General features: G+C 47.6%; 1 protein-coding gene across 3 annotated transcripts in view; it reads right to left on the minus strand.

Annotated features, from left to right (window-relative positions):
- Positions 1-14,692, minus strand: part of LOC116943200 (serine/threonine-protein kinase D1-like) — a 168,337-nt gene that overhangs the window by 30,502 nt on the left and 123,143 nt on the right. For 2 of the 3 annotated variants that reach the window (XM_032955849.2, XM_076067711.1), the window contains 3 exons: positions 12,425-12,623; positions 5,212-5,289; positions 73-286 (listed from right to left, as the gene is read on the minus strand). In XM_032955849.2, the coding sequence (XP_032811740.2) occupies positions 73-286; positions 5,212-5,289; positions 12,425-12,623 (491 nt within the window). The remainder of the gene's footprint in view (positions 1-72; positions 287-5,211; positions 5,290-12,424; positions 12,624-14,692) is intronic. The other variant, XM_076067712.1, reaches the window with a different exon arrangement.

The following is a 14,692-nucleotide window of genomic DNA, read 5'->3' on the forward strand; positions in this document are numbered from 1 at the left end:
ACCACCACCAGCGGCAGGTGACGCAAACCAAACATCTCACCCGCACATCCTCCCCCGCCCGCCGGAGCCCACCTGATCACGCGGGACGTGTCGCCGTCGTTCTCGGGGTCCAGGTCTATGCCCTCGCCCATCTCCGGCACGGGGGTCCCCCCACGAGGGGGGCGCAATTCCCTATCCCCCTCGGGGGGGGGGCCCTCGTCCGCCGAGCCGTTGCGGCCGCCGTCTTCGTTGTCATCGCTGTTCTCCTCCGTCACGACCTCGGCGTCCTGCCCGGGGCTCAGCAGATCTGCGGCGCAACGCGCACACACGGCATCGTCATCAACGTCACCGCCATCGTCATCAACGTGCACACACGGCATCGTCATCAACGCGCACACACGGCATCGTCATCAACGTCACCGCCATCGTCATCAACGTGCACACACGGCATCGTCATCAACGTGCACACACGGCATCGTCATCAACGTCACCGCCATCGTCATCAACGTGCACACACGGCATCGTCATCAACGCGCACACACGGCATCGTCATCAACGTCACCGCCATCGTCATCAACGTGCACACACGGCATCGTCATCAACGTGCACACACGGCATCGTCATCAACGTCACCGCCATCGTCATCAACGTGCACACACGGCATCGTCATCAACGTGCACACACGGCATCGTCATCAACGCGCACACACGGCATCGTCATCAACGTGCACACACGGCATCGTCATCAACGTCACCACCATCGTCATCAACGTCACCGCATTCGTCATCAACGTCACCGCCATCGTCATCAACGTCACCGCCATCGTCATCAACGTCACTGGCATCGTCATCAATGTCACCGCCATCGTCATCAACGTGCACACACGGCATCATCATCAACGTCACCGCCATCGTCATCAACGTCACCACCATCGTCATCAACGTCACCACCATCGTCATCAACGTCACCGCATTCGTCATCAACGTCACCGCATTCGTCATCAACGTCACCGCCATCGTCATCAACGCCACCGCCATTGTCATCAACGTCACCGCCATCGTCACCGCAATCGTCACCGTCGCAACCCCCATGGCTCCCTCGTTAGTTTGGCACTTGCACAGTTCCATTGTGTGTAATAAAGAATTGTTTTTTGTTTGTTGTCCTTCCCCGCACCTCCGATAAGCACGATTTGCTATGTACGGTGCAAAAGAAGTTCAACATACATACAACGTGTTTTGGGTTAGGTCGCGTACAAAACCTTACCGATTGGCTCTGGCAGGTATTGGTGTGTTTACGACACATTTGTATTTACGCGATCTAGCCCAACACAACATATGACTAAGATTGGTTGTGAAAGCCTACGTGTTAAATTAGTTCCATTGCACCTCCCTCTACCCTCCCCATCAAGAACATCGCCTGAAAAACGATTTAAAAATATACTGTGTTCTCTGGATAATAGAATTCACTCCCCCCCCCCCTCGCCATACTTTAAATAAAAGGTTTTGTGGTGAGTCTTATAATCCAGCTGGTCCGCGTGTCCGTGCGTGCACGAGAATATGTTTTTTTGTAGTAGTGTAGCGGTTAGCACTACGCTGCACTTCGAACCCAGTGACCCGAGTTAAATTGCTGCTCACGGCCATCAACACCCGTGACGATGATCTGAACCAGTCCTGGGCCTCCCCTAGGTCGACTCAGCCTCAAGTGAGTACCTGGTGCGGTGTGTAAACGTCGCCACCGGGGAGACAAAGGTGGCCAGGAGTGGTTACTGGTCATCCACCACCTCGTGTGCCGTGCCGGCCTTCGTAGGTGCAACTCACGAACAGCACTTGCCCCAACAGTCTGTTAAGGCTATACGGGGGTTCTACTTTGACCAGATTTAAATAACTTTACTGTCATCGGGTACACGTTTGGGGTCCTTCTTACTTTCCGGAGCATCTTATAAATCGGAGAACCCGGTAATAGATGACGTTTCGGGCATGAACCTGCTTCATCAGTGGATCTCTCTGCTCTGAAGAACAGCCATTTCGTCAAACAATTGTTTATTGTAAATGCTCCCTTCTTCAGGACAGTGTTCTTGAGGAATGCTCGTACACCACTGACAACGCAGTACCGCAAACAATTTTGGTTCCATTTTCCTACATTCACATCTCGCTGCAATCGTTCCCAATGGGCAAATGCTTCATCTCATGGACAACGTGGCTACGCTGTGGACAGCAGAGTGGGCAGGGTGGCAAAATCCATCGTCGTACTGTACTTCTATGTTCCAGTATTTTCGCCAAACTCACACGGACCAGTGTGGCGAAGCATGGTCAAATAACTCCTCGCGACGTGATCTGCATGGCATGGGGTGGTCCTCATCCAGCAGTGCCATCAAGAGGTAACTGGTAGAGGTGGATGCTTGGTGTGGAATCAAATTGCTTAGTCATAGCTCTGTGTTGTTTGTTTGTCCTCAAAAATAACAAGGGTAGTAGGTAACTTGTCCCTCATACGATGTGCCATTTTTGGAGGGAGCCGTAAAATAATTGGGTATTTTTTATTTTGAAAAAACCAACGGCGACTTGTCATCAGAGCCGACGGGCCTAGGTCAGATATTTTACTGCCGGTACCACCTGACCGTCCCCCGACATAGCTATGTGGCCAATAACAGTGGAATTATGTGATGCCCGTTTGAAATGAGCGCAGTTAGAAAATAATTAACTCTCATTTTGCCATGTAAGTAAATGGGTACGACTAAAGTTTCTTGCTACCTTAGGTGCTCTGGGCCGCAGACTAAATGCTGCACATCTCCATGCTTGGTAAAATGTCACGTGGCAGGCAGTCCGGGTATAAGTGCTGCACGACAGCAACTGCGTTAGCACTGAATTGTGCATTTCCAAATCGGCTGGCTATATTCGGTGCGTTCAGTCATGTTATGCCTTACCTTCTCATTTTTGTTATTATATATATTGTGAATAGAAAATAACAATAATACAAATAACATGAAACAATGTAAATTCATTAAATTTGGTGTTCATGATATTTACGGGGTTTTTGTTCAAGAGTGGATATACTGAGCCACTACCCTACCCCTGAATTATCCCGGCATTTGAGGACAAATGTTCATGTTGTATGTAATTAGTTGAAATTACCCCTACAGCCAAGGGAGGTGCTGCAGTACACCACGATAGTTAAACACAATAATCAACTTTTAAATCGAATCATGACCCTGAATCATGGCAATTCATCGAATCACAAGTGGGCTAATAATCAATACGGGAAACATTTTCACATCGCTCTCTTTCTCTTCTATTGAATGGGTTTCCGAATGCACTCTTAACATTTCCATTACCACGTGGAATACAATTACACGTATGGAGCTCTTACTGTGCAATATGATCTCGTGTTAACATTTAACAAAATGTCAAACATTTACATTCTGTCAATTTACATTCAGCCTCAATGGAGGCCTCAACACAAGCGAAATGAAGCGGTGGTGTAATGCCCCATTTTATAAAAATAGAATAATAATTTAAGGTTCCTTCTCAATCTGCTGCTGGATTAAGGCTTCCACATGCAGTGTCGGGCATGGGAGTTTTTTTGCCTAACTTCACCATGCTGGTTCGTATGGGTTGGTGAAGAGGGATGGGGGGGGGCATGGTTTATATATAACAATTCACCGCTGATCTCAGCCACGGATAGGAATACAACTTAGGCTGTATGTATGTTGAACTTCTTTCACACTGTACGTAGCCAAACCCCGCGAATCGGAGGTGTTGGGCAAGGACAACAAATTAAACAAAAAAAGCAGCTCTGAAGAAACGCGTTTTCCATCTCGATTTAAAAGTGGATAGCTCCAGTGGCTTCCTAATATTGGAAGGAAGAACGTTACAGACTGCCGCATAAGCAGATCTGAGAGCGCGCGATGCAGTGGCCGTCTTTGTTGGATGGCCAGCCAAAAGCCGCTGCTGCGAGGGTGACCGGAGTCCGCGTGATGATTTAATGCTCCTTGACGAGACCAGAAAGATTGCCGGGTCGGTGGCACATTGCACCAACCACTGCACCACCATGCAGTTCTTAACCTGATAAGATTAATACCAGCGTGACTGTGGAATCCAATGCACTTTCACAGGCCTTGTCCTTGGCACGAACCTAAAATACCTGAACTTTGCCCTAACCGTAACACATGCTCTGTTCATCATGATCACCAGCCATGATATATTCCACTGCTGGATGAAAGCATCCCCATTACCGATGCAAACCACCATGGTCTTAAAATGTCACAATCAATCTTTCTCGAAGCCCATGGGCAGACCTCAATTCATACTCCATCTCCTCTGCGGTCGCCCTCCCGTGATAGTTTTCAACTAATGTTCAGGCTGGTTGCAGTGTAACGCAGAGTCAACTGAACTAAGATTTTCCACCTATTTGCATTGCGACTTATCACCCGTTTGAATTAGCTCCAGCAGCTCCGGCCGAACATTCATAGCCTTTGCCCTTGTAAACTACTTACCGCAAGACGTGCTCAAACTATCTCCCTCTGCTGCGAGATCAAAATCGCAGGTTTTATTTTAGAGGGTTGACATTGCAAGAACACCGCGTTCAATGTCACGCTTTTATTAATTCCCCATGCAGAAAGGATCGCGAGGTTTATAAGCTCAGCATAAATATGCATTTCAAATGCATTTTTATGCTAAAGTATATTTATTATAGCTTGCTCCACCCCCCCCCACCCGTGAGTGCTGCTCAAAATTTGTGTTTTTTCTTGATTTTCGTCACGTCTTTCCCGCCCAAAAGTACAACTGCGACCGTGTCTACCATCATCGGCAGCACCACGATAGCGGCAAATACAATTTGGTGCACGGAGCAGGACATCTTATCAGAAGTGGATATCGTTCCACGTCATTACGAAATAGACTCGTATCAAAATAAAAAACACCTTCATGAACGTCGAACACAACCACGCAGCGCGTGGATGCCAATTAAATGGTGCCCAATGTGTCAAGCAAAACAAAAATTCCCATCTATATGAGGGGCACTACATCTGATAAATGAGTGTTGTGTCTGGAGTTGAATGATGAACATGGACCCCTTGTGCAAGGAATTAAATTAGGGCAGCCTGTTCAATTTGTCCCTCTTCATAGCTGGGTCCATGGACCTTGGTGCAGTTACACTGCCTGTACACTCGATAGCTATGTCGTTGGTGATAATTTTTTTCTCTTTCTCTCTTAGCCATGGAATTAAACAGTCTCTTACCTCCATTGATGATGACTTCGCCCAGGCAGTCTTTTGGCACTTTTGGAGCGCAGCGTTTGTGGCAATTGAACTTACAGTCTGCGGGCGGCAGGGAGAAAGGGGTACAAGATGCAATTAATTCACAACAAATCACAATCAGAAGCGAGGCAGGCGATTGCAGTGGTTGGAGCAAGCATCTTAGTCAATGGAAGCTCGCGAGTTAAATTGCCGGTCAAGGATCAGTTATTCACTTCACTCGGTGCTGATGAAATGGGTACCACTTTTGAGGAAGTCAATGGTGGTTACCTTACTCTAAACAATACATATTTATTTTACCAGGTAAGGCCCACTGAATTATATGGCCACAAACAATAGCGCTACAAAGTGGCTTATCATGTGGAAATGTATCGCAGTCAAATACTATAAACGCATGTTGATTCTAAACGTGGAGGGGAAAACCGGAGTTCCCGGAGAAAAATCGACGCGACCACGGGGAGAACATGCAGACTTCCAAATATACAGCAGGTGTCAAGGTATGGATCGAACCCATTACCCTCCTGAATACCAGGTGAGGTAGCTAACATCTCTCAGCAGCTGTCACGGGAAGATTAGCCGAAACCCACCCCTAGCAGGGAGCCCCGCTGTGACTTTTCATTTCACCTGCGGTCTTTATTCAAGAGGAGGAGACGGATATATATATATAAAGTGGGTCATTAGCATAAAATTTAAGTAAGAAAATGCCAGATGACAAAAAATTGGCAAGCGACAGAAATTTCAATTCGCGAGGACAAGCACTGGGTTTGAGGCAGAGAGGTGGCAATCCTTCTCATACATAACAAAAAACAACATTAGTCGCATTAAACGTAACACGGGGTTATTACTCTCATGATGATTGTTTAACTGCAACTGTTATCTGCATCTCCACACCCAAGGCCACCAAGCCAATGGTCACAATGAGCCAAGAGCGAACCCCTCTATGAAGAGTATTTTGAGCCGTCTCTGCTAATCTCAGGGCCCCCATCTGTCTGGCTGGACGTGGCGATCAGAAGCCGGCCGCGGCCATCGACCGCAGACTCGTGAATCACACGTTGATTTCGTTTCAATTTATTTTATTTCATTTGTAAAAGCTCGATGACAAACAACGGACGGAATCAGCCGCGCCATTGGCTACCGTAATGCTGGAATAGATAAAATAAACTCTTTAAGACTGCACGAATGAATTAATGAATTAGCAAAAAAAAATCCAAGCGCGGTCAAAACTCTCGATTGTCTGTTGTCACGGGGCAATGGGTGGCCAGGAGAAAAATAAAATGTGGATGATGCACAACGCATTTGGATAACGCCACAGAAACGAATTTATCGTTTAGCTACAAACAAAAGGGGGGGGGGGAGGGAGGGGGGGGGGTTGAAAACCGGGAATGTGTTGTCCGGATTTGTTTTTATTGTTCAGTCAAGTAATCTGATTACTTGCCGAGGTATTTGCAATCACGTGAGCACCAAGTTACTGGCCATCAACTAGTCAGGAAGCATGGTTATGGTTTAAAACCCGGATATAATCGGCCCACGGATAATCAAGAGTCAACAGTAATATTATCCAGTCTCCCTGCTCAAGCATATATGGGTCAAGCTCATGTGTCAGCAACAATGTGCCAGTGCTCGAAATACCACATTCCTATGGCAGGGCCCAGTATATTCACAGGATAACCATTTACTCGAAACAAAACAAATAATGGAACTTAATCCAGCATCAGTGTCAATCAAAAGCAAGCAATGCTGACAATGCCAATACAGAGGTAGTCACTATCCCTCTCCATCAACCCTCATACACTGCAGCAAAGAGAAATAGTTTTACCCTGCCCTCTTATGATCCTTGAGCACCGTAATGCAATAGAGCTCCGGTGATGCATTGTACCGCCTGTCGTTTGGCATGATGTAACGAGTTAAGGCTTCAACACCCATACAATGCACATTTAGTAGTCTCCCTCCGTCATCGCCTCTCGTTCCTCTCGTGAAGCCTCCCTCTTATTCTTGGTTCTTTCAGTAAAGTCATGTAGAAGGGAAACAATAAAATAAGAAAAATATTTTTTATTATTTTATTGTTTTTTATTATTTTATTGTTTCCCTTCTCCGTGACTTTACCGAAAGAACCAAGAATATGAATCCCTGCAGTCACGAAAGCTTTAAATCAAAAGCCTACCTCTGTTCTATTGCCCACTCTCTTCCCTCCCCTCGCCCCTCCACTCCTTCCCGTCCCTCCCCCATCGCTGTCACTCAGTCAAAACTTGCAGCACGCCCCGTCAACTACATCATTCCATTCTGCCATCGGTTTGTAAGCTTATGTCAAGTGCCTTGAGTGAAGGTGCACTTTAAATATAAATCGCATTAGATGAATGTAACTGGCATTGTGGCCAAAAAGGCAACACAATTTTTCTGCAAATGACTCTATTGGGATGACATGCAGCAGCATCGTCGCCTGCGACTGTGAACACGCGGCAGCACCCTCCTGAAAACGAGGCTTGAGACGAAGCGAGGCTTTCCTGGGTAACAAAGCGTTATAACAATAATGATGATCGAGGTTTCCCTCGTGTTGGGAGCTTCTTCAGGCACAGGTGGAGAGCAATGTGCGTGCATGTGGGGTGGAGTTAAACATTCTGTTGGGAGTGGTGGCGCAGCGGTTAGCATGCTGACATACGACTCGAGTTCTATTCACACTCACGGCCAACACCAGTAACGATTATCTGAATCGGTTCTGGGCCTCCCATAGGTCGACTCAGCCTCAAATTACTACCTGTTGCGATATGTGAACATCGCCACAGGGGAGACAAAGGCGACCGGGGGGTGGTGCTGGCCGGCCACCCCCTCATGTGCCGTGCCAGCCTTTCATAGGTTATTCGCTAACAGCACTGGCCCCATACAGTCTGTTAAAGGCTATATGGGGGGGATCTTTGTCTGTGTTGTACATTCTGCTTCGATCACATACAGTTGCAGGCTGCTGCTGGTGTTGGATGTAGGCCGGTGATGGATGTTATTTACTTTATTCTTCTCGCGTGCCGTACATAGTGAAACGGGAGAAATCTCAACCCAGTGCATACCAGAGTGACAGCACTCTGTACTGGTCTGCCAAACGGGCAGGTTTCATGAACCACAAGTGGTGGCCACATACGCACAAGCTGAAGAATAACATCTGCCGGCCTTTATCACGGACAACTAGCAACTATAAACAATAATCTAATAATCACATTTTCATTTGAATGGTGCTTAACGGCCTTTAAATCTCAAACCGCCTTCTACCACAATCTCATCCCAACCATTTCAAGGGGACCTCCTCTCCCCCTCAGTGGCAGTTCTCCCTGTTCAGCACAAGGTGGCTCAGTATTGGCCAACACAGTGGACATAATCTGCCCTTAGAGTGTGTTTATTGCTACATACAATCCCAATTGAGTAACTTGGAAATCATTTGCAGGATTGAAAATTTAATTTGTTTAGAGCTGCTTTTTGCGTTTAGTTTGTCCCCCCCCCCCACGCACCTCCGATATAGCACGGTTGGCTACGTACGGTGCGAAAGAATTTCAACGCACGTACGTACACAGAGGACCCCACAAACACCCAGACCTAGAGAAGTTCATCGTACAATAAGTTCAACGTACAGACGTACGTGCATGCAACGACCACCGTTGGGCTGGACGTGAGACCGTGAATGCACGGGGCTCATGCTGTGAGCTCGTGTTCTAAGATAAAAGTCGGTTCCCCCCCCCCCTCCTCCTTAATTAGGCTCCTCTCTGTTCTGCTTTACACATCCGAGGGCAGGCAGTGGCTCTCACCGCTGTCATCATGCAGATTTCACATTATTCCACCCGCCGCTAACGAACCTCGCGGTTTACTTTTGTTCCCACATTTGGCGTGCATCCGCTCATCAGAAAGCTTCCCTTAGATTTCAGTCGGTGTCCTGATTATCCCCCCCCCCGCATCGCTCGCGACTTTGGTTACGTGCTGCTCTATGGACGCATTCATCTCCCTGCCACTCTCTTCGCTGGGCTGTGATTAATATTATTTATTCTTCAGACTCGGTTTTGTTGTTTGTTTATGCGCAGTGTTAAATCAGCAGGAGCATTTTAACAGAATTTCTGCCACTTCTTTGTTGTCATTTGCGTACTTAAATATGAAAACTTTTCTTTCCCCTGAATAATACATTGTTTGGATTGTGCTTGCATGTCACGTGTTATGATAGGAATCCTGGCAATGCATTACCCCCCCCCCCCCCCCCCAACAGAGAATTGCCTCTGACAAGCGATTTCTAAGCATGTAATCATTCACCGACTGCCCAGTTATTCGGTGAACTGTGCACATCCAGCGTTGGGAATCGATTCGAGAATCAATAACTTTTTTACCCCTCATCTAATATTCATTAAATGTCTTTATCCAGTTTTGTCCACTCAATTCGCCTAAATGTAACATGAGCTTATCGTATGCATATATTTTTCCGAAATTGCAAATAACAGATTCTCAGACATACACAATTCTGCGTGTGCATCGGTAGCGTCGGACTGGATTTCATCGATGCACCAATTCTACAATCATTTCGATTGCATCACCCATCTTAGAGAACGGCCCTGCAGATGCAGATAGCACAAAACTATTTCTGAGACCCATTAAATTGACTCTCATCCACACCAGGGGTGCTGCACATTTGCATGGTCCGTGCCTACAGAGAAATTTGCTGCACGGCGATCAAAATAATGTTTTATTCAAGTTGTAGGATATGGAATTTTTTAAATGAAAATTACATTTATTATGATTCACGGGGGGCAGGGGGTGGGGGTGCAGTCATTAGTCGCCAGCCATCTCTCGACATTTGAGCCGGAAGTCGGGTTTAGTCACAGGCCTGTGATTAAACCCGACTTCCGGCTCAGTGCTCGCAGAGCCACCAGGCCACCTCCACAGGGCATCTTTGAAGTGGTGGCCCACACCTGTAACACACAAAACTTTGGAGGAAAAGCGTTTGCGGATCGCAGATTTGTGACACTCTGTAACTTGCTCGGCTGCGAGAGAAAGCAGCACATTCAAGCGAGTTCATTCAGACGTGATTTCCTGGATTTAAACCCAGGCTCTCAGGGGAGGTGGCAACACATCCAGCATATTTTACAACACCATATGCTAGGTTCATGTCACGATATTGTTTCGTACAGCTCGGTGGATGCCACGGTGGTGAGATGTTAACTACCTCGCCTGTTATGAAGGAGGTCGTGGGTTCCATCCGGACCCTGATACCTGTATATTTGGAGTTTGCATGTCTCTCGCCCCGTGGTCACGTGGATTGTTCTCAGAGTCCTCGGTTTTTTTCCGTCCACATTTAGAAACATGCATTTATAGTATTTGGCTGCAATAGAAATCTCCACATGATAAGCCACTTGGTTAAGCTATCATTTATGGCCAGGTCGTTTTTGAGAAAGAGCTTCATAGCTCAGTGGGGGCCTTACCTGGTAATATAAAAATGAAAACTGTTTAAGTTGAAAATAAAATAGTTTATTGTGTAAACTTATAGACCTACGCTAGGCAAAAAAAAATCACCGAGCTCCGGACAGCCACTGGACACAGCCCCAGAGCTTCCTGCACGGCAACCCCATGGAGCTCGTGTTATCACATTTAGTGGACACTTCTATAAATGTCTCTCTCAATTGTCACATCTACAGATGAGATGTAGCTGTGACAATTGATTTTTCAAAAGGAAACATCATTTAGCGAGTACTACATCGCAATACTATTTTTAAACGGGGTTTCTCCTTGCGATGTTAAATCATTCTACTAATGGAGTCTTTATGGATGTTTAAGGAAACCAGAGAGAGGGGCCAGATAAAATGCATGCATGGAGGGAAATGGGTATTTTAATTTTTTAAAAAGGTACATCTGCAGCAGACTTAATTTCATCATCACCAGCCATGACCAATCCGCGACTGAATGAAGGTCTACCCCACATTGTCCTGTGATGCCAAAATCCATTTCATCTCCGAGCAAGATGATTTCTTCGCTCTCTCTCTGCGGCGAACATTATGGTTATAGCTTGTGATCCAAGAGCAGTACAGGCAGATAACAAATTCACCAACAAATCAACAAGGCAAAATCCCTTTTCCAAAATGAATGTTTGCTTTTCGAGAGAGGGCATAACCTGACGAGAGGAGAGCGGGCAAAAGAGGATGTAATCGCGAGACTCGTGAGGGGCACTTCTTGATGGATGGCTGAATCACAATAATTATCAGCATACTACTGCTCCATAGATATTCATTTTCATCATCATCATCATCATGTTGCTGTTGATGTATTGAAATATTTTAATTCATACTCTTTGGTTTTTTCGGTAAAGTCACGAAGGTAGAAAAATAAAATAAAATAAAAAAAATTACATATCACGACGTTTAGATCGCAACAAAAGCGGTCGTCCTCAGGCGGGAACAAAATAATAATCCAGCAGTTTAACTGCTGAACCAGCGAGAGAGCTGTTACAACAACAAGAGGTTATTTACGTGGCGATGGGCAAGCAGGCGCGGGTCTGAGCTGGAAAGGAATTCCCATCCCCGGACGCAAGCACGTCAGTTGTGTTAATGGGTGATATTAGGGGGATAGAGATTAGCATGAAATGAGCTACCTCATGTCATGCTAATGATAAATGAAAGGGGTAAAAGGATGCCGAGACCCCAGAGTAAACGGTCGTCCTTCTGTGAATGAGGCCACCACCATCATCATCATCATCGTAATTTCCGTCCACACTTTTGACTTTAATTCTCACGTAACAATGTATGAATGCAAGAAAACGCCGTCTCCTATGTAGGGGGGTGTCCTCAACATGCCCCAAGCCGAATTGGGAGCATGTCACTCCAGTTTTAGATTTAAAGCCAGGATCCATAAGGCCAAGCTGATGCCTAGGCCAATGTCAAGGCCTGTCCTGGTTGGATCCTATAGGCGGAGACCACAGTCAAGGCCGGGTGCCTCGAGCCCAACTTCACAGGCCAGAGGCCACACCCCCCCCCCCCCCCAACGCCAAGGTCAAAGATGACACGAGAGAAAATTCGTGAGCATTTAATGTAGTCATATAAATTACAACGGATCACGTTAATCTGGGGAATATGCAGTACCTATTATCAGTTGGGCTATTGACAGTTAATCAACGCACGGTGGAATGCTTTTACGCTCGGCTTTGTTGTCCCACGCCGCCACCTCCGATTGGCACGCTCGCGCTCACCTTTGCACTGCATGCCCTGGCGGAAGAGGCCCTTGAGCAGGCGCTTGCAGAACTGGCACATGGTGGGGCGCTTGTAGGAGTGCACGACGAAGGTGTGCGGCACCTTGACCTTGCCGGCGAAGGCGCGGTCCACCCACACGGGCCGGCCGCTCCACGAAGGCGAGCGCCGCTCGCGCCCCGCCGCATCCTGAGGGCTCTTCTGAATCGCCGGGGGGGGTGTAAGAGACGCGCGTAAAGACAATGGCAAAAGTCCCCGCGCCGTTGTTGTAGCCTCAACGGCGGCTCTCGGCTGGCCGTCGGAACGAAAGACGGCAAAAGGTGGGTTCGCCGCGACGCGCGCTTTCAGACGCCCCTTCCGCAGCCGCGTGCAAACGCTCTGGCTTTGCCCATATTGGGAAGCCAATGGGAGCCGCGCACTTTTAAATCGGCTGCACCGCCGTTTAGCACGGTTGGCTACGCACGGTGCGAAAGAAGTTCAACATACGTACGTACAACTGATTGTTGGGGCAAGCGCCATGAGCGTGTGGCACAGGCGAAGGTCAGCACTGCACGCACCAAGAGGGGGGTGGGGTGGCCGGCACCATGCCCAGCCCGGCTGCCTCCATCTCCCCTGTGTTGATGTTCTTAGGCAATTAGCCAGGTACTCATTTTAGGCCGGTTCAGATAACCGGTCACTGGTGTTGGCTGTGAGTAGGAATTGAACTTAGGGGTCGCCAGGTTCGTAGCGCAGCGCATTAGCCGCTGTGCCATCGCATGTACGCACATGTGCAACGGTAGATGCACACACAAGCACAGGATGACACGGACATGCACTCGGTTACACAAACAAGCACAGACAACGCAAACATGCTTAGAAACAAGCCACGCAAAATCACGCACAGATTTAATCGCCGCGCATGCGTGCAAAACACACGTGCGCACATATGCATGCACACACACATATATAGACAAGCAGTAAATCATATGTAGACACCCAATGTGGGCACGCAAAAAAACGCACATGCATAGAGACCTGCACCGACGGACACACACACGCACGCACATCAACGTGTGAACCAAGACGTGAAAACGTCATGGCATCATTGCTATTAGCAACATACTGTTAGCGACATTCTTCAACATTGCCGCTGTGTAATGTGTTGCATAGTGCACAGTAATACCATTCGCAGTTGTTGCGCCAATAACAAAAGCACAAACAAAACAAAAGGCAAAGCTAAACAACAAAACGATCCTAGCAGTGGTTCTGGATTAATGAAACGTCACGTTTTTATTTTATTTTTGCAAAGTCTGCTCGTGCTATTTTCAGGCAGCTTAAGATAGTCTCGGCACTTGCAAGGGCTCTGAAGGGAAAAAAAGGGCAAGGTGGGGGAGGGGGGTGGGGGTGAAAGCGACTTTAACGAAGCAACATTCCTGCGGCAGAAAATCGAAAAAGATGACAAGGAAGAAAAATGAGCCAATATGTACGAAGGCTGGCGTCTGCTCGCTGTGGCGTCTGCTCGCTCTGGCGAGCGCCGTTGTGGATCTGCTTGACTCGGCCACAGGTACAACTGCCGTGCGGCGCGCAGCGCTGAGGAGCCCGGGCTGGCAAAAGGCCCAGACAAAGAATTCACATGGGCAGAACGACGACGAGTCGCGTGGGTGTGTGGGTGTCTGGGAAATGAGCATTTCAGATAAGTCGGTGTCAAAATCAATGCCCCCACCCCCGCACCCTGGTCCCGTAAATTATTTCAACAAGTTGACTGTGGCCAGCAGTGTCAAGGGAGTTTTAATTTTTTTTTTAAATCGCATTGCTCCTCTTCCTCCTCTTCACCCAGTGTAGCCAATAAAATGAGTTAATGCGAGTGTGGTCCCCTACACAGGGCCCAGTACATGCGGAGAGAGACTTTATTTTATGTAGGTGCGGCAGGTTAATCTATTGGGAGTCAAGTCGACAGAGGGCCCAGATTTCACAGTCGAATGGATTTGCACCTCGGCACGATGTGACGGCTGCCCCCTTCCCCTTCTCCACCCTCCCCACCCCCTGCTTCCAAACCACGTGCAGCCAAAGCACTCAGGGAGGTCGACACAGCCAATCAGAAGCAGTCTCGGTACCAGCTCTGGCCAAGCAGTGGGCTGAGCATGTTGAATCTTTTTGGGCAAATATAGACAGATTATTTTTTTTACTGCCCTTGAGGTAAATTTGACTTGCCTTGCAGTTCAATATTTTAAATCCCAAAATGTTTACCTCCTAAGTGTGGATATAAATGGTAACAGCAAATGACAACTTCA

The sequence above is a fragment of the Petromyzon marinus genome, chromosome 17 (genome assembly GCF_048934315.1).
Source record: "Petromyzon marinus isolate PM22_M1 ecotype Great Lakes invasive population chromosome 17, UKy_Petmar_22M1.pri1.0, whole genome shotgun sequence".
Lineage (NCBI taxonomy): Eukaryota > Metazoa > Chordata > Hyperoartia > Petromyzontiformes > Petromyzontidae > Petromyzon > Petromyzon marinus.